Raw genomic sequence first — 17,366 nt, 5'->3', positions numbered from 1 at the left:
GATCGACCAGCTGGGCTCTTGGGATTCAGATATGAACCAGCAATCCTCTACTAAAAGTTTCTTTCTGCAGCAATGGGAAAATTCAGCCATTGCTGTGTTTCTTCCAGCAAGTGAAATCCATTACAGCCTAATGTCTCAATCTTCTAGTTCTAGCTCCAAGGCCTCAGGTTCAATGTCTGCTATCCCTTTAAACCCTTCATTTGTCCTAAATGTTTCAAATAGCTGCTCCCAAATGCACGTGTGTTAAAGATGGAAGCTCTAGGTCAGGGTCTGAGAGACAGCTTGACACTTGGTAGAATACATAGACTACTGTGTCTCAAAGTGTGTTCCATGGAACATTAACTCCAGACCTGTTCCTGGAGAAGAGAAAAACCTTTGTATTTGAGGGGAAACATTACTATAACCTTCCTTTGGGGAATTCATGTGTGTATTAGCATATTAAGGCTCTCATAAGGCCTGCAGTGCAGAAATCTGTTTAAGTTTTATCTGTTTAACCCAATGTCTCCCTTAATTCTAGAACATTTTCTTTGTTCATAACACCTGTTAACACCTCCTGAAAGTATTCATGTAGTAGACTCATCTGAGAAAAGCAATTTTTGAGCCATTAAAGCTTCTAGATTGGAAAAACTAGGAATTGATATTAGATCAATTCGGAATGCAATTTGAGCCTCTTCCCCCTAGGAAACAAAGTGAAAAGAGTGGATCTCATGGAATTAGAGGAGAAGTAGACCCAGAATTCATGGGGGGTGGGTGGCCGTGAACAGGACCTGCAGAAGAGGCTTGGCTGTGAATATTTCCAAGGCCCCTTGACCTGTGAGATTCTGTAGTGAACGGTTCCAGCTTTGGCCAGCTTAACAATGTGCCGGGCCCCAAGGTCTTGAGAGCATTGCCTTTTCTTCCATTGAAATAAGTTTGCTTGTTTGGGACCATTCAAAGGATCAAAATAAAATTTACTTACCAAAAAAATTGCCTTTGTTTTATTAACTAGGGGTTCAATCTCACATGACTGAAACTCCTTCAACAAATGTTATTGAGCACCTACTCTATTTATCTGTACACTTTAGGTGACAACAGATGACCAGAGCCCAGCCATTGAGCTTAGTGTAACATAAATGATATCCATCTGAAGGGTCTAAGGTGGACTAGCTGTTTGATATGGGTCTACTTCCTTTCACGTTTCACATAGTTCTGATCAAAATGAGAGTTTGAATATTTTTGCGCTTTTGTGTTTATTTGTCATAATCCTTTTCTTCTGGAAGTTTTCACTTTAAAATGAAGTCAGGGAGAGATTTTCATAGCCTGTTGGTCTTGATTAGCCACCATACTTGTTTTAAAACGAAGATACCTTTAAACAAGAAATTACAGTAGGAAATACTTGATGCATTTGTGTTTGTATGTCTGTTTATATCTTTATTGAAGGAGAAAAGGAGGCAGAATTAGAACACAAGTGATTGGCAGAGGTATATAAATTATACTTCTTTTCAAATGTAAAACATTCTGATTGGGTGCCTTTAGTCCAGAAAAAGAAGGATCAGAAAGCAACAGCCTCATGCAGAGCTGGAAAAGAATCAGATGCTTAAACAAACGCCCATCCACTGAGCAAGTTAAGCTCAGACATCTAATGGAAAGGTGGGGAGCGAGAACTGAGTGAAGGAGAAGGGAAAGATTTACGGCATCTGCCTTCTCTCTACCACCTGAATTGCTTGCAGAGCCTCTGACTTAAGTCCTTGACCACTCTGGCATGCAATAGTCCACTTCATTCCAAGCATTCCTTGAATGAAGAACAACTATGACTCATGGCCTGCCCCTTAGAAGTCTTTGCTGGTGGGCTGGAAGCTAAGGCCATGTTCTTAAAATCCATTGGCCTGGGCCGGGCGTGGTGGCTCACGCCTGTAATCCCAGCACTTTGGGAGGCCGAAGCGGGCGGATCACGAGGTCAGGAGATCGAGACCATCCTGGCTAACACGGTGAAACCCTGTCTCTACTAAAAAACAGAAAAAATTAGCTGGGCGTGGTGGCGGGTGCCCGTAGTCCCAGCTACTCGGGAGGCTGAGGCAGGAGAATGGCGTGAACCTGGGAGGCGGAGCTTGCATTGAGCAGAGATCACGCCACTGCACTCCAGCCTGGGCGACAGAGCGAGACTCCATCTAAAAAAAAAAAAAAAAAATCCCATTGGCCTGGAATAACATGCTAGGATTCAAAAAAGAGACACAGAAGGAAAAGAACAGTAAATACCATATATATGAACATCAGATTTTGTTAAAATAGAAATACTACTTGTCTTCTGTGTGTCCTACTCAATTTATTAATAAATGCATAAAAGGAAACAAAATAGGGTGTACCTTGAAGTTAGATTAAATGAAAATTAGATGGGGCATTGAAAGGTAGTGAGCAGCCACACTTCTGAACCTTCTATTGGAATTTACCTGACTACTGAGCAGAGAAGAGCTTATCTATTTTCCAAAGGCTTCCAGCTCAAATTGGGTTTCAATGACCTTTAGCAAGTTAATTAACCTCTGTGCACCTCATTTTCTTACTCTGTAAAATGGACATAGTCACATCTACATCATTGGCTTGCTGGGAGATGTGAAATAACAGATAGAATCTAGTGCATGTCTGGGCCCATAGTATATACTCAGCTAAGCATTCTCCCTCCTGATTTGGTAAAGAAACAGCTCTCTCATCTTCAAATCCTGGATTCGGTAGGGAACCAATATGTTAGGGGATTCAAAATTTTCTCAGAATTCCTCAAACGCAAAGAGATGAGTCTGGCCCATCTCAAAGGTGCCGATGGGCACTAAGAAGGGTGGGGGCTGCTCTTGTGTGAAGTTTCTAGACTGATTCAACCAATCTGTCTCTCCCTCTCATTCACTGGCTTGCTCACTCCCTACAGTGCAGGAGGGGACGGCTCCCTGGAGAATGTGACCACCTTACCTAGTAAGTAACCATCAGGGGCTTGAATCTGTCTACTGTTCCATCCATCTGGCCCCTTGGCTTCCCGAGAGTGCCTCCCAGCTAAGGAACAAATGACATCTGCCTTATGGCCCAGCATTTAAGTAGGAGACAGGAGGCTATCAAAAAGGAGCCGAGGCAAGTAAAATAAACACCGGATTTAGAGCCTGAAGATCTGAGTTCAATCCCTGGTGCTTCAGTCCCTGGTGCTGGGTTCAATCTCTGATGTGCTTGTCAGGTGACCTAGGGCAAGTTACCCTCTATTCTTAGTCTCAGGCTTTTCCAACAGGCCCAGGAGGTACGGAGACAAATTAGGTAGTGACCCTTCAATGCATTGTGAATTGTATTAATACAATTTAATACAAGAGTGAGAGGCTCTTGCCACCGTGGCCCACCTAGTCATCAGGTCATTTCAACTTAGGGTGGCCCCAGCTTATGTCCAGGACACACACTGCCTCCCTGCCTCTGTCCAGGAAGCATGAGGATGACAACACAGTCCACTTTGGGGACCTAGGTCCCATGGTACCAGAGAAGCTATTCTGGCTTTTTGTTCTGAGCCATCTGCATCCCGTTCACCTTCTCTTCCAGATATCCTTCGGGAGTTTAACAGAAACCTCACAGGCTACGCCGTGGGCACGGGTGACGCCAATGACACGAATGCATTCCTCAATCAAGCTGTTCCTGGAGCAAAGGCTGAGTATGGCATTTGGGGAGGGAGGGAGCCTGCAGAGTAGGGAGTGGAATGTGGATAGTACCCTTTAAGATCATGGTGCTGGCCTCTATGTGCAAAGGGGCACTTAGCCACTTGTGAGGCTCAGGCCGCCCTCTTCCCTGCTGCTCCTGTGATGAAGGTTGTAACAGGCCAGAGAGGCTGTGGCCTTGGAGAGATGTGATGCCCCTGCAGGTTCAACGCCTGACCTTGCCTTCATGTGCAGCCTGTTCTCGTAATTGGACGAATCGACTAACCTTATCCAATGTTTACAACTCACCAAGGCACAACAGTGCTAGAGAGATCCACTCCCCCCAGAACCTCACAAGTGGCAATTTCCCAAAAAGATTAGAGAGGGCCAACCAAATGGATGGGGCAAGCCTTCTGGCCCTAGAGGCGTCTGGAGCAAAGAGTCATGTCCCCTCCCTAGCCCCATTATGGAGCTAACAAGAAATGGAATAGAGAAGCCCAGAGGTACCCAAAGAAGAGCAACTGCCCAGCCTCCTGGGGTGGGCTCCAAAGGGGCCCCCACCCTGCTCCTAGAGGCCCCAGCAGCCTAGGTCTTCTTGCTCTGTGCAGCTCCTGGTTCAGCCATCTGAGCCTCTGTCACATGTCATCTTCTTGCTCAGGCCCACACCTTCTGGTTGAGGGGTGTGGCCCCCAGACCCACTCCCTCAGCCTGGAAAGACTCTTGGTAATAGAAACAGCTGAGGACAGATGGTCCCATCACCATGTCCTGGAAGATCACCTTGCTATGGATCCATCCCACCCAGGTCTATAACAGGGCCCTGAACAAGTGGAAGTAGGGAGCTCAGATGCCTGAAATCTATTCCTTCCATAAATTATAATTTTGGCTTTTTTTTAGATAGAGTCTCATTCCATCACTCAGACTGGAGTGCAGTGGCACAATCTCTGCTCACTGTAACCTCCACCTCCCAGGTTCAAGTGATTCTTGTGCCTCAGCCTCCTGAGTAGCTGGGATTACAGGCTTCTACCATCACGCCTGGCTAATTTTTGTATTTTTAGTAGAGATAGGATTTCACCATGTTGGCCAGGCTGGTCTCAAACTCCTGACCTCAAGTGATCCACCCACCTTGCCTCCCAAAGTACTTGGATTACAGGCATGAGCCACTGCACCTGGCCTACTTTTTTTTTTTTAAGATGGGGTTTCACTCTGTCACCTAGGCTGAGTGCCGTGGCATGATCTCAGTTCACTGCAACCTTCACCTCCCAGGCTCAAGCAATCATCCCACCTCAGCCTCCCTGGTAGCTGGGACTACAGGCATGTACCACTATACCTGGCTAATTTTTTGGTAATTTTTGTAGAGATGGGGTTTTACCATGTTGCCCAGGTTGATCTCAACCTCCTGGACTCAAGCAATCCACCCACCTCAGCCTCCCAAAATGCTGGGATTACAGGCGTGAGCCACCAGGCCTGCCATCTTCCATAAATTATAAACCCAAGCATGTGTAGAGCACATATGATTCCCTACCTCTTTCTGAAAGAAGCATTTAGATAAGTTTACAAAAAAAAATAACATATATGTAAGAGAAAAATCACAGCCATTGGAGGAAATAAAGAGGAAGCATGTGTGTCGATATGAACATTTTTATGGTTATTATGTTTGAGCATCAAACTCAGCTTCCTGGCAGCCAGAGTGAAAAGAAGAAGCATGCTAAAAGTTTCATAGGTCTAATTTTAGGATCTAAACTAGTCTTCCAAAAGAGATGAATGGTCTCTTAGCACGGAATCCTAAAGGCCCTTTTGCATGTGGAGTCCCAGAAAGGAGACCATGAGCAACAGATATAATTGGCAGTACTTTGACTACAGCTGTAGGACAAACACATCATTGGCTTTTCAAACGATTATCTGTTGTAATAACTTTCCAGAAGAGGCAAGTCGCTCCTGGTCTCTGAGCCTCGGGATCTCTGCCAGCTCATGCAGTGGGGATGATACTGTAGAAGCCTCTGGTTCAGGGCCTCTAGGAGGAAAACTATGGGCACTGTTCCTCAACAGAAGGATGGGTTTTCTCTTTTTCTCAGGGATCTTATGAGCCAAGTCCAAACTCTGATGCAGAAGATGAAAGATGATCATGTGAGTCAGATTTACCTTTATTTCTAAATTTTCTAACCCACTAAAGTTGTCTCCAAACGGAGTGGTCTGCCCTGAAAAGCAGTGAGCCCCATGTTATTAGAGGCATTCAAGCAGTGGTCGGACAGCCCCCTGACAGAGGTCCTATGGAGGAGGTTATGTCAATGGGTAGAGCTTTGCTGCTGGGTACAGTGACACTGAAAATCCCTCTTGATGCTAAGATTTTGCAGTCTATAAATAAACCTCTAAAATTCCTTCAGTTCAGAGATGCTGATTCCATTATTTCAAGTGGGCAAGGATGTTATAGAGGGTTGAATGAATTTCCTAGGGCACGGATATTTTCATTTCCTTGTTGGAAATTATCAAGCATTTTCCTCCCTCCATATAGAGAGTAAATTTCCATGAAGACTGGAAGGTCATCACAGTGCTGATTGGAGGCAGCGATTTATGTGACTACTGCACGGATTCGGTAAATGGGGCCAGGTCCAGGCCTACTTGTTGTTCCTAACTTTGCCCAGTAGGCATTGGAGATCTTTCTTGAGAACAGTTCCTAAAACCAATCCTAGAATTATCCAACTACACCTATTTCTGCACATATACACATACAACACACACACACACACACACACACACACACACACACACACTTCTTACCCCACCACCCTCCAGGTTCTTGGCACCATCTCCATGTCCTAGGTGGTGAGGTAGCAGGTGGCAGATGTATGGTATTTCTACTCCTCTCTCTCATAACTCCTGAGAATTCAGAAAGAGGAAACTGTAGCAAGCAATTGGAAGGAGGAGTCTCCACTTTCTGCTCCTGAACCAAAGCTCTGGCTGAAGGTTCCAGTCTTCCCACTGGCCCATCTTTGACAACAGCAAGTAGTCAACTGTTCATCTCAGATTTTGACATGGTGAGCTGGCCACAGCTGGAGGCTAGAGGGGGAACAAGTCCTCAGGGCTGGAGCCAGAAGGGAAGTTGAGAACTGCCCCACTGCCCTCCCACCCTAACCAATTCCTCCTTTTCCTCCTTCCTGTCTCTTTCTAGAATCTGTATTCTGCAGCCAACTTTGTTGACCATCTCCGCAATGCCTTGGACGTCCTGCATGGAGAGGTGGGTGAGGGGCTTCCACAAGCTGGTAACAGCTCAAGCATGGTGAGGGTGAAGGTGGATGGGGGGAAAGAATGGGAGAAGAACCCCCTTCTCTCAAGGAGACAGCCAGGGGCATGGGCTCCTTCCCTTTTCAGAGGTTGGGGTCTAACCCCAAGGGAACCTTATTTTATATGGAATCAGCCCAGAAGGGTCTCAGGTCTGAAGAAGGGAAGGCTGTTCCCCCACCACTACCTGAGACACTCCTTGGTGGAATTGTCTAATGTCTCCCCACTACTATCTGGGACATTTTTTGGTGGTAGCAGCCAGGTGGCCCCCAGGCTGGGCACTGCCTTCTGAGCCACAGGATGTGTCTAGAGCAAGCCCCTGTCTGGTCCTGCACCCAGCAGCACATTCCCCCTCCACCACCACCATCTTCTGGCAAGGACAAGCTGCCCTGGCTGCCTGAGACAGGGCGGTCTGACCACCAGATGCTCCCCTGGGGGGTTGAGTCCGCGTGCCTACTCAGCAGAGTTAGGCCAGGTTGGGCTGGAGGGAACAGGTCGCCTATCTCACCGAAGGTAATTCTAATGTATCTGGGCTCACTACGTGATGGCTAAACAGAGATGATCTTTTAGTCTTTATTGTCCCATCCAGGAGGTGCCATTGCCGCTGCAGCCCCTTTGGGTGGCACCCATGGAGTTGTGTGATGTACGGCCTGTAAGGCCCTACGAGGTAGCCCTGTATAGACTCCTCCCCAGAACTCAACTGCAGAAAGACCAAGCTGGATTGCTAAAGGAACCCATTCCTCGGGGCCCTGAGACAGCCCCAGGAAGAAGCGCCCGGAGCCCCCCTCTCATCTGCAGCTTTTCCCTTAGGTGCCCAGAGTCCTGGTCAACCTCGTGGACTTCCTGAACCCCAGTGTCATGCGGCAGGTGTTCCTGGGAAACCCGGACAAGTGCCCAGTGCAGCAGGCCAGGTAGGCAGGTCCTGGCTGTCCCCACACTGGAGATGCCCTCACCTCCTGGTCTGGCCCACATGCAGCGGCGATGCCTCAGGGTCTTTGTGACTTGGTCTATCCATGTGTCCAAGTCTGTAAAGGAGGACTTCTGCCAGAATGTCCCCTTCCGGAGGCTGGAGCCATGACTCCCCTGTTACCCAACTTCAAGGTGCCTGGCAGGAACTTCTATGATACCAGGCAGCCACAGAGGGGAGGGATCGAAGCTGGGACAGAGGCTTGTGTTTGAGAGACAGGATAGCCTAGACTGTGAACATGGGCAGTGGTTAGGGATGTAAACATATGTGGTCAAACTGTAACAGAAAGCAAGGAAAAGGTACTAGCAACTCAGTTACCTTCAGGGGAATAAGAGAATTAGGAGGGACACAGGGAGCTTCAAACTGGGAATGTTTTGTTTCTTAAACTGGGCCATAAGTACATGGGTGTGTGTTTTATTGTTCTTTATATCTTACACATCTATTTACTCAGCAAATCTTACAGAACTTCCTGTGTACCAGGCATTGTTTCACGTGCTTTAGAAACCTCTCTTTTAAGTAGATGTGATGGGTGTGAAATAATTCATGATGACACCAAAGGGGACACAGTAGGGCACTCATGTAAAAGAAGGAGAGGTCTAAGGCATAGCATCAGAGGCCTCAAAATATCAGCTCCAATACCAGAGGATGCATTTTCTTTTTAATTAAACGCTAAATTTTCACTGCCCTAATTCATTTTCTCAGCTGAATAGTCGGTTGCAGGCCCAGCACCTGCAGTCCAACACGTGTGCTCTGTTGGTATGAGAGGGTGCTCATTCCCACACCGGCTCCCTCCCTTGGTCTTTCTCCAGTGCCCCTGCCGGGCCTGAAGCCTGCCCCTGAGCGTGTGCGCCAGAGCCTCAAGGCTTGAGTGCTCCTAAACCAGGGCGGGAGGGAGCCTCTCCACCCCTCCCCTGAACCCGGGCAATCAGAACCAGCCCCTGATGGAAGCCTGAGCTCTGGGGTCTCCTGCCTCCCCCTCTTTGTGCAGCGTTTTGTGTAACTGCGTTCTGACCCTGCGGGAGAACTCCCAAGAGCTAGCCAGGCTGGAGGCCTTCAGCCGAGCCTACCAGGTAAGACCAAGAAGGGCACCATCCTGTGTCCTCTGCCCTACGTTCACTCTAACACACAGCCCAGAGCCCCTAGAGGAGGCACGCAGGGAAGGAAGAGCTGGTCAGGGCTTGCAGGGAGACAGGGAGCAGCCTGGGTCCCTTCGTCTGTCTCACGTGACTGTGGTGTCTCAGGTGCTCTGGTTGGAATCATCCCAGTAGGATCCAGGTGGAAAAGCCCTCATGGCCCGGCTACCCTTGAGGGCTTAACCCCAACTCCTGGCCCGTAGCCCTGGATGCCTCATGAGACCACCTTTCCCTCCCACACACTCCCACTCCAAAGGCAGTTGCTGAGCCTCTGGAGGTTCTTCCCAGGTTTTTATCCCTTTTGGGACTTCCTGCCTAGCCCTTCAGAGAGAGTAGTCTACTTACAATTAAAACAAAAAGGTGACCCAACCAGTTTCCAAATTCTCTGGAAAGGGACTTGCCATCAGGTGCGTTTGTGTTCTCACGGGAAAGGCTGAGTCGGCCCCTCCATCCAGGGAGATGGGCTGCCCACCACCCCTGCTCTTGCCTCACTGGGTCCTGGGCCCACCCAGGGCCTGTGCTGAAGACCCTGTGCATGTGTCCCCAGAGCAGCATGCGCGAGCTGGTGGAGTCAGGCCGCTATGACACGCGGGAGGACTTCTCTGTGGTGCTGCAGCCCTTCTTCCAGAACATCCAGCTCCCTGTCCTGGCGGTATGTCCCCTGCCCTCACCCATGGTGCTCTTTTAGAGGAAGAAATTCAAGGCAGAAATGCCAGTTGCTTCCATGAGCATGTGCATAAAATGGGAAAGACACAGCTCTCCAGACACTGTGCTGGCAGGTGCAGGCTCCCTGAACGCCTGAGCTGCATCCGTATGTGCGAGGCTCCCATGACCCCTGTAACAGCCTCCATTGTGTTGAGCACCTACTAGTGCCAGGCACTGTGCTTCCCATAGAGAAAACTGTCACATCTGCCTTTGGAAATGAGTGTGATCATCCGCATGGAACACAGGTGCAGAGATGTGAAGCGTCCTTCCTAAGATCATTTAGGAAATAAGGGACAGGGAGGCCAACATGAACACAGCCAGCTCCAGATGACTAGCTTTCTGCCACGCACGTGGTGTCTCTCGTGTGCAACACTGCGGTTGTAAGGGAGCATTCTGGGGGTTCTGTGTTTCCACCCAGGCCATGCCCTTTGCCTGGCACTTCCACTCTGAACAGAAGAGATCTGTGAGTGGACCAGGTGAGGAATGAGGTCTGTCCTCCTGGGCTGCCATCCCAAGAGCCTCGCCTAACCGGAGGGAAGCAGGAAGGAGAGCAGCTCCATGCACCCCCAGCACCTCCAAATGAAGAGGCTGGAGTCAGGGGACCCAGCTACCCAGGCCTTCCCCAAGGCTTTGTTCCATTCTCCCCACCAAAACCGCCAGGACCAGCAGACCAAAAGCTGGGAAGTAGCTTTTCCCAGCTGGCTGGCTAAGACTCTCCGTGGGACCAGGATCCCACTCCGTCATCCATGGCGTGGCCTTGGGCATTACATGAATATGCCCAAAAATAAATACGACACTTTTCTAATTGAATAAGGGGCACTTGTAGGGTCCAAAAGGAAGGTTGGGGGTTGGGGTCACCCAAAACTATTCTTTGTGGGATCGCTCTGATCTCTCAAGGTGAGTGGGCCCTGTGGGGGCTGGTGACCTGGAGCACTCCAGGGGAAGGAAGGTGTTGAGTGGACGGTCCCAGGGGCCAGGTCCGCTGGTGGTGGCTCCCTCTGAACCAATAGGATCTTGAGGGGGTATATTGGTCTCTTTCAGGATGGGCTCCCAGATACGTCCTTCTTCGCCCCAGACTGCATCCACCCAAATCAGAAATTCCACTCCCAGCTGGCCAGAGCCCTTTGGACCAATATGGTAAAATAAGTGGGGTGTCCTTTGTTCTCTGGGGTTCTAGTCTAGGGCAGAGCACCAGCCCCTATAGAATGGAGCCTTGCAAGTGAGGCTGAGGGGGCAGTGGCTGGCACATCTGTAAACATCTATGCAGTTGGAAATGTGGAGTCCTTAAGAGTCGGCTCAGCCTGAGCTCGACTGCACCCTCTCCTCAGAGCTTTGAACTCTGAGGAGGGACCTCTCTACAGAAATGCAAGCCAAAAACCCCACATTCATTCAACTTTCCCTATGTGCCAGCCACCATGTTAGGCAGTTTAAGCCATGTTATCTCATTTAAGGCTCTGCATATCCCTGCTAGAGAAGCATGACGAGTCTCCAAGGAAGCTACTCCCAGAGAAGCAAAGCGACTGGCCCAAAACCCCACGGCTGGCAACCAGCAGAGCCAGAAGTGGGAGCCAAGCCCCCTGAAATCGAGTTCTGAGCTTTCCCCACTGCAGGATTCTGCCAGGGAATGTTCACTTCCAATGAAACAAACTACTACACCCGTGTCTCTCTTTTCTTCCCTGATCAGCTTGAACCACTTGGAAGCAAAACAGAGACCCTGGACCTGAGAGCAGAGATGCCCATCACCTGTCCCACTCAGGTAATAGGGGAGGACCTGCCTGGCTCCTCTCCACAAACCAGGGCACACAGCTCGCCCTACCCACTTCGTCCTCCACCACAGCTTCCTCAGTACCCATCTCGCCCCCTTACTGAGGCCTGAGAGATTTGGAGGATGGAGGGGAGTCCATGAGAATGGACAGGGGAGGTGAGAGGGGAGACAAGAGTGCAGCTGCCATTGGGAATGGGAGATGCAGCAGGGAGAGGAGGCCTGGGCCCCAGCAGAGGGAGAGGATCCTGGTGAGAAAAGTGGGCTCCTGAGAGAGGAAATCAGGATGCCAGGAAAATGGCAGGAAGGCTTCTTTTAGCAGTGGTGTTTGGGGCAGATGAAAAAGTCTGACTGCAGGTTAGACAGCCGAGGCAGGAGCCAGGCAGGCTCAGGAGCTGTGGTTGGAGACAGGAGAGCCTGGATTGGGGAGATTCCACAAGGAAAGGATCACAGAGGACAGCAGCAAAGGGCAGAGCCCAGAGCTGTATGGAGGAGGGACGAGGATGGGCCTACAAGGACACAGCAGCTCCAGGCTCCTTTTAAGGAGGAATCCGTAAGTGGTTGTTAAGCTTGACTTCAGGCCTGGGGTGGGGGCAGGTTCTCATTGTCTTCAGCTCCTGTTTCTAAGCCCTGTCTTATGGCTTTTTAACCAAATAAGGCCAAGGCCAGAAAGCCCTCAGCAGCAATAAAAGCAAGAAGGCCTGACCCAATCTGGGAGGCTGGGTTTCCCTCCTAGGTCGGCCACACCACCCTCTCCCACGCTCCCTGCTGGGGAATGGACCTGCAGCTCCCCCATGTGTCTGCTGGGAATCCTGAGAGAGTGGGCGCCCCTGTTCACATGCCTGCTCCCTGTCTGCTGCCTGCCCTACCCCAGTCTGGGCTCAGGCTCAGTCTTGTGTGCCATCACCCCCATCAGGAGAGCAAGAGTGGCAGGAAGAAGGGATGGGAAGTGAAGATAGTCGTAGCAGAGGGCTCAGTTGCTGGGTCTTGTGCTTGGAGCTAAGGAGACTGTCAGATTCTGCAACAGCTAGTGCAACACAGGTGCCTCCAGTCCAGATGGTCAGATGCTGGCCAAAGGCCTGGAGCAAAACCTTAGAGGCCCCTACTGTGCCAAGTGTAAACTCTTTAACTGCTTTCCTAAGGATGCCTGCGGTTTCTAGGGGAGAAGCCAGGGAACGTGGATAGTGGGGGCATTTGGGGACTCAGAAAATACCCACAATAAGCCATACTGTAGATATTTCAATATTTTACCAACCCTATAGCCATACTGAATATCAGCCATGGAGGGCCCTTTCCAAACTGTCTACTCCCCTTCCATTACATAACAAAGCAGCCATCCTTTGCTCAAACATGTATTGAGTACTGAGTTGGAACCTAAGCACTGGGTCAGGGAGAGCCCTGTCACCCTGGGCTTCGAGGCAACCACTTCCAGGCTCTACCCCAGATCAGGCAGAGACCCCCAAAAGGAGGCTGCCCCACCCAGCAGCATCTTAAGCTGAGTGGACTCAGTGCCTCCCTTCTAGACAGAGCCCAATGGAGCCACTGCACTGATTTGCAGAGGTGAGCAGATCCAGCCTCGTGGAACCAGTAGAAGCCCAGCCCGGGTGAAGCTGTTGCTAAGCAACCTTGGAGCCCATTCTGAAAGGGTCCATCTGTTGGCCAGCCCAACTTCACTGTGTTCTGAGCATTCTGCATTCCTCGGGTCCCATCTGCTCCCTCCCATGTGCCTTGGAGTGATATAAAAGTCCACCAGCATCTCAGTGTGAGCTGACAGGGGCCAGGCAGCATGTATTTTTGTCCTAGATGTGTCTAAACATAGAGGCAACAGGCGACAGGCAAGACGCAGTGGGGGGCGGGAGGCAGGAGGCCGAGATGGCTGTGAGCATGAGCTTTCTCAGCCTCCTCCCTTCTCCTCCCATCCGCAGTCTAACTGCTCATACATTCTGCGTGCCAGGTAGGGTGACTTAACAGCACACCGTGGATTTCTGTTGTACTTTCAAGTTGGACAAATTTTTTTACAGACAACTTTTGACTAGCCATTCTGTGGACTGAGCCTATACTCTGCCTAATGGGCTCTCTGCCCACTCCTTTCCTAACCCCAGGGCAGCTGGCTGAATGCCTGGTCCTTTTTTTAGCTTTCGTTCTTTTTGACCTCTCTGAAGCCCTTGTCAAAGGTCACCACCTCCCCCTTGAAATTCACTCCTTCCTGGGTTTGCGGACACTAAATTGCCTTGATTTTTCTGGTCTTCTGTTTGCTTGCCTTTAATGACCCTCCTCCTCCCTTTCCCCAGTCTTGAAAATGTAGATATTCTCCAATTTTCATGTCTCCATTCTATTTTCTTTCCTTTTTCACTCGCTTTTTGAAACAGGGTCTTGCTCTGTCTCCCAGGCTGGAAGTGCAGTGGCGCAATCACAGCTGTCTGCAGCCTTCAACTCCTGGGCTCAAGCCATCCTCCCACCTCAGCCTCCTGAGTAGCTGGGACTGCAGGCATGCACCACCATGCCCAGCTAATTTTGGTTTATTTGTTTTGGTAGAGGTGGGGTCTTGCCATGTTGCTCAGGCTGGTTTTGAACTCTGGACTCAAGTGATCCACCAGCCTCGGCCTTCCAAAGAGCTGGGATTACAAGTGTGAGCAGCTGTGCCCGGCCTCTGTTTTCTTTTCTCTCTCTCCACATCCTCTCACTCTGAGACTCATCCATTTCCAGAATTTCCTGTAAAATTTCTTTGTGCTGGATTCCTCAGTCTCTCAATCTGTGTCTTCATTTCTCCTTTCCCGAACTCCAATCCTCTATTTCCGACCTTTAAAATACATTTCCCCTTGGATGCTCTATCTGGTATAAGGTTACCCAAAAGGCAGATTAATGTATGATCAAGCAGGAAGCGGGCTGAAATCAGTTCATGTATTGTACCCTATCTTTTCTTATGAGAAAAAGCCGAAGTTTATCAAATTCCCTTAAACTTAGTTTGTTGTTTAGCAGTGTTTCTATATTGAATTACATATAAGTGACATTGTTATCTTTTTGATGCTCAGAGCTTCTAAATCCAATCCTGCCATGACCCCACCACCATCTCAAGCTTAACATTCATTCAAAAAATAATTTTCTGAGCAAGGAATGTCTAAATAAGACCTAATTCTTTGTCTTCCCAAACTCTCTGTTCCTTAGGAGTTCTCTATTTCTGTCAATGTCATTGGGGTTTTCAAGCTCTACAGGCATGAAATGTCAGGGACCCTATCTAATCGGATTCTTACCAGTCCTCCAGAATCTAATAGGATTCTTCCCACCTGTCCCTCTTCCCATTCCCACTGCCACTGCAGGGGCTCAGATCCTCATCACTTTGTACGTTAAAAACTAACTAGTCCCACCTTCCCACCGTGAAACAATAGACTTATGTAATCTTAGGTTCTCAGTGGGGAGGGCCTTAGACTTCTGTGGATGCAGTCTCTCATAGAATAATGGAATTCTTCTACCACATCCCTCCCAAGACACCCTATGGCCTCTGCTTAAATGTTCACACTTTATTTATTTATTTATTTATTTATTTATTTTACTTTAAGTGCCAGGATACATGTGCAGAAGGTGCAGGTTTGTTACAAGGTATACATGTGCCATGGTGGTTTGCTGTACCTATCAACCAGTCATCTAGATTTTAAGCCGTGCATGCATTAGGTATTTGTCCTAATGCTCTCTGTCCCCAAATGTTCACACTTTCTTACCACCTGAAATCAGTGTAGGTAAAGAACCAGCACTTTTTTTTTTTAAATTAATAGTGATGGGGTCTCACTCTATTGCCCAGGCTGGTCTCAAACTCCTGAGCTCAAGCAATCTTCCCACATTGGCCTCCCAAAGTGCTGGGATTACAGGTGTGAACCACCACACTCGGCTGGAACTAGCACTTTTTGAATGGAATGGGATAGAAAACCTCATAGGACATCCCGTGAAATACCATTATGTCCTCCTGCCTCTGACTGCCACCACCCAGCTGAGAGTCTTCTCAGTTCCAGCCACTCATTGCACACATGGCTGCCAACCCCTGCCTCATATGGGTGTTTCTCCTTGGAATGTGGCCCCTTGTAAGGTGGTGACTGTACATCTGGTTTGATCCAACCAGCACAACCAGAGAAGAAAATCACTCCTCCTTCCCCGTGAAACTACACCTGGTAATGCAACCAGAATATTGATGGCCTTGTCCCACAGCCACTGACTCACGTTGCTGACTCACATCAGGAGGCTGTCTGGGCTCTGCCTCCCCAGGCAGCCCACACCGTCTTTGCATGGCTGGAACTACTAGACCGGTTCCTTGTTCTACCATTCAGTCGGCCCCCCCTTTCTACTCACGGGGGCTCCCAACCTAGCCTTCAAGAGCCAGTCAGGCTCAATCGACCCCTCTTTCATGTCATCTGCTTGGCTCCAGGCCTTTAAACCACTCTGACTCATGCATGCACCAAATGGTGAATGGTCAATAAACCCAGCTAAAAACAAGCCCAATAAAACCCAATAAAAGCCCATTAGACAAGAACATAGAAGTTGGGGGAAAAAAAAGTAAAGAAGGGGAAGTGGGGGAGAAAGCGCTGAGGCACCCCGGCTGCCTGTCTGCCACAACCCTGGGCTGTAATTGTTCTTGCCGTGGCCTCAGTCTGCAACACATTCTAGTGTCTCCTTGACCTCTGGCCCTTTAGCTCTGCCTCCCTTTCCCCAACCTGTAGATCTTGTGATCAAATAGATTCAATGAAACACATTGTCCAGTTGCACTCGCAGCACTTCCAAAAAGGTCAGGTTTGTCCTTCCCTCAGTGCCTCCCATGCTGGTCATGGTAGGACTAGCTCCAGCCCCTGGACCCTAAGCCTAGTCTGGGCTTCTTTGAAGTGCAGGAAGAATGCCACTGAGTCTTGTCTCTGAGGACCCTCCATCTCCAAATCTTGCCTCAGTTCCTCAGCAGGTGCTGCACTGACTGGCCACGCCATTCTCTGATGCTTCACTGCCTCAGCTTCTCAAGTCTGTCTCCCTACCTGAGCCAATTGTGAGTTTCTTTCTCTCCTCCCCTCATCCTGGCACCTAGAAATGCTCTCTAACGCTTCAGATGCTCAACCAGCGTGGGTCACTTATTTATAGAATGCTCCCAGATCGCCCTCTCTGTTGGTGAATGCTCAGGGAATGCTTACTGTTAACCCGAGACAAGCCCAAGTAGCTACATGGACCTGCCACCATCAGCCCTCTTCTGTCTTACGCTGTTGTAGAGGGTCCAGGGCTCACTTCTCCCACTTGGCCCTGAGTACCTCTCCTTGAAAGGATGTCAGGGGCTGGGCGCGGTGGTTCACATCTGTAATCCCAGCACTTTGGGAGGCTGAGGCGGGCGGATCACGAAGTCAGGAGATCGAGACCATCCTGGCTAACACGGTGAAACCCCCGTCTCTACTAAAAATACAAAAAAAACCCCAAAAAAATAGCCAGGTGTGGTGGCGGGTGCCTGTAGTCCCAGCTACTTGGGAGGGTGAGACAGGAGAATGATGTGAACCCAGGAGGCAGAGCTTGCAGTGAGCCGAGATCGCGCCACTGCACTCCAGCCTAGGCGACAGAGCAAGACTCTGTCTCAAAAAAGAAAGAAAGAAAGAAAGAAAGGATATTGGTTACCAGCCCCTGTTTCAGACAGGAATGCTGAGACCAGAGGAAAGGGGAGACTTGTCAGGTGCCTCAGGGAACCAGGATCTGAGCTAGGGGCTGAGAGCTCTGTGTGGGTGGACTCTGTCCTCCCAGTCGCTGCTGAGTCCCTCTCTTCCTTTTCTGCTGTCTGACCAACAGGGTTTTTGTTGGCCTGACCTCCAGTGTGCGGAATAGAACCAGGCAAGAGGCCTGTCTGGTCAGCTCTGGCCCCAGTTCGGCATTCATCACTT

General features: G+C 49.6%; 1 protein-coding gene across 3 annotated transcripts in view; it reads left to right on the top strand.

Annotated features, from left to right (window-relative positions):
- PLB1 (phospholipase B1) overlaps nt 1–17,366 on the top strand; it is a 118,637-nt gene that overhangs the window by 70,357 nt on the left and 30,914 nt on the right. For all 3 annotated transcript variants that reach the window (XM_054547687.2, XM_054547686.2, XM_054547688.2), the window contains 10 exons: nt 2,894–2,937; nt 3,541–3,649; nt 5,705–5,756; nt 6,142–6,222; nt 6,799–6,864; nt 7,719–7,819; nt 8,864–8,945; nt 9,556–9,660; nt 10,755–10,850; nt 11,398–11,469. In XM_054547687.2, the coding sequence (XP_054403662.1) occupies nt 2,894–2,937; nt 3,541–3,649; nt 5,705–5,756; nt 6,142–6,222; nt 6,799–6,864; nt 7,719–7,819; nt 8,864–8,945; nt 9,556–9,660; nt 10,755–10,850; nt 11,398–11,469 (808 nt within the window). The remainder of the gene's footprint in view (nt 1–2,893; nt 2,938–3,540; nt 3,650–5,704; nt 5,757–6,141; nt 6,223–6,798; nt 6,865–7,718; nt 7,820–8,863; nt 8,946–9,555; nt 9,661–10,754; nt 10,851–11,397; nt 11,470–17,366) is intronic.

The sequence above is a fragment of the Pongo abelii genome, chromosome 12 (genome assembly GCF_028885655.2).
Source record: "Pongo abelii isolate AG06213 chromosome 12, NHGRI_mPonAbe1-v2.0_pri, whole genome shotgun sequence".
In the NCBI taxonomy this organism is placed as follows: Eukaryota; Metazoa; Chordata; class Mammalia; order Primates; family Hominidae; genus Pongo; species Pongo abelii.
This window is presented reverse-complemented; position numbering and strand designations above follow the sequence as displayed.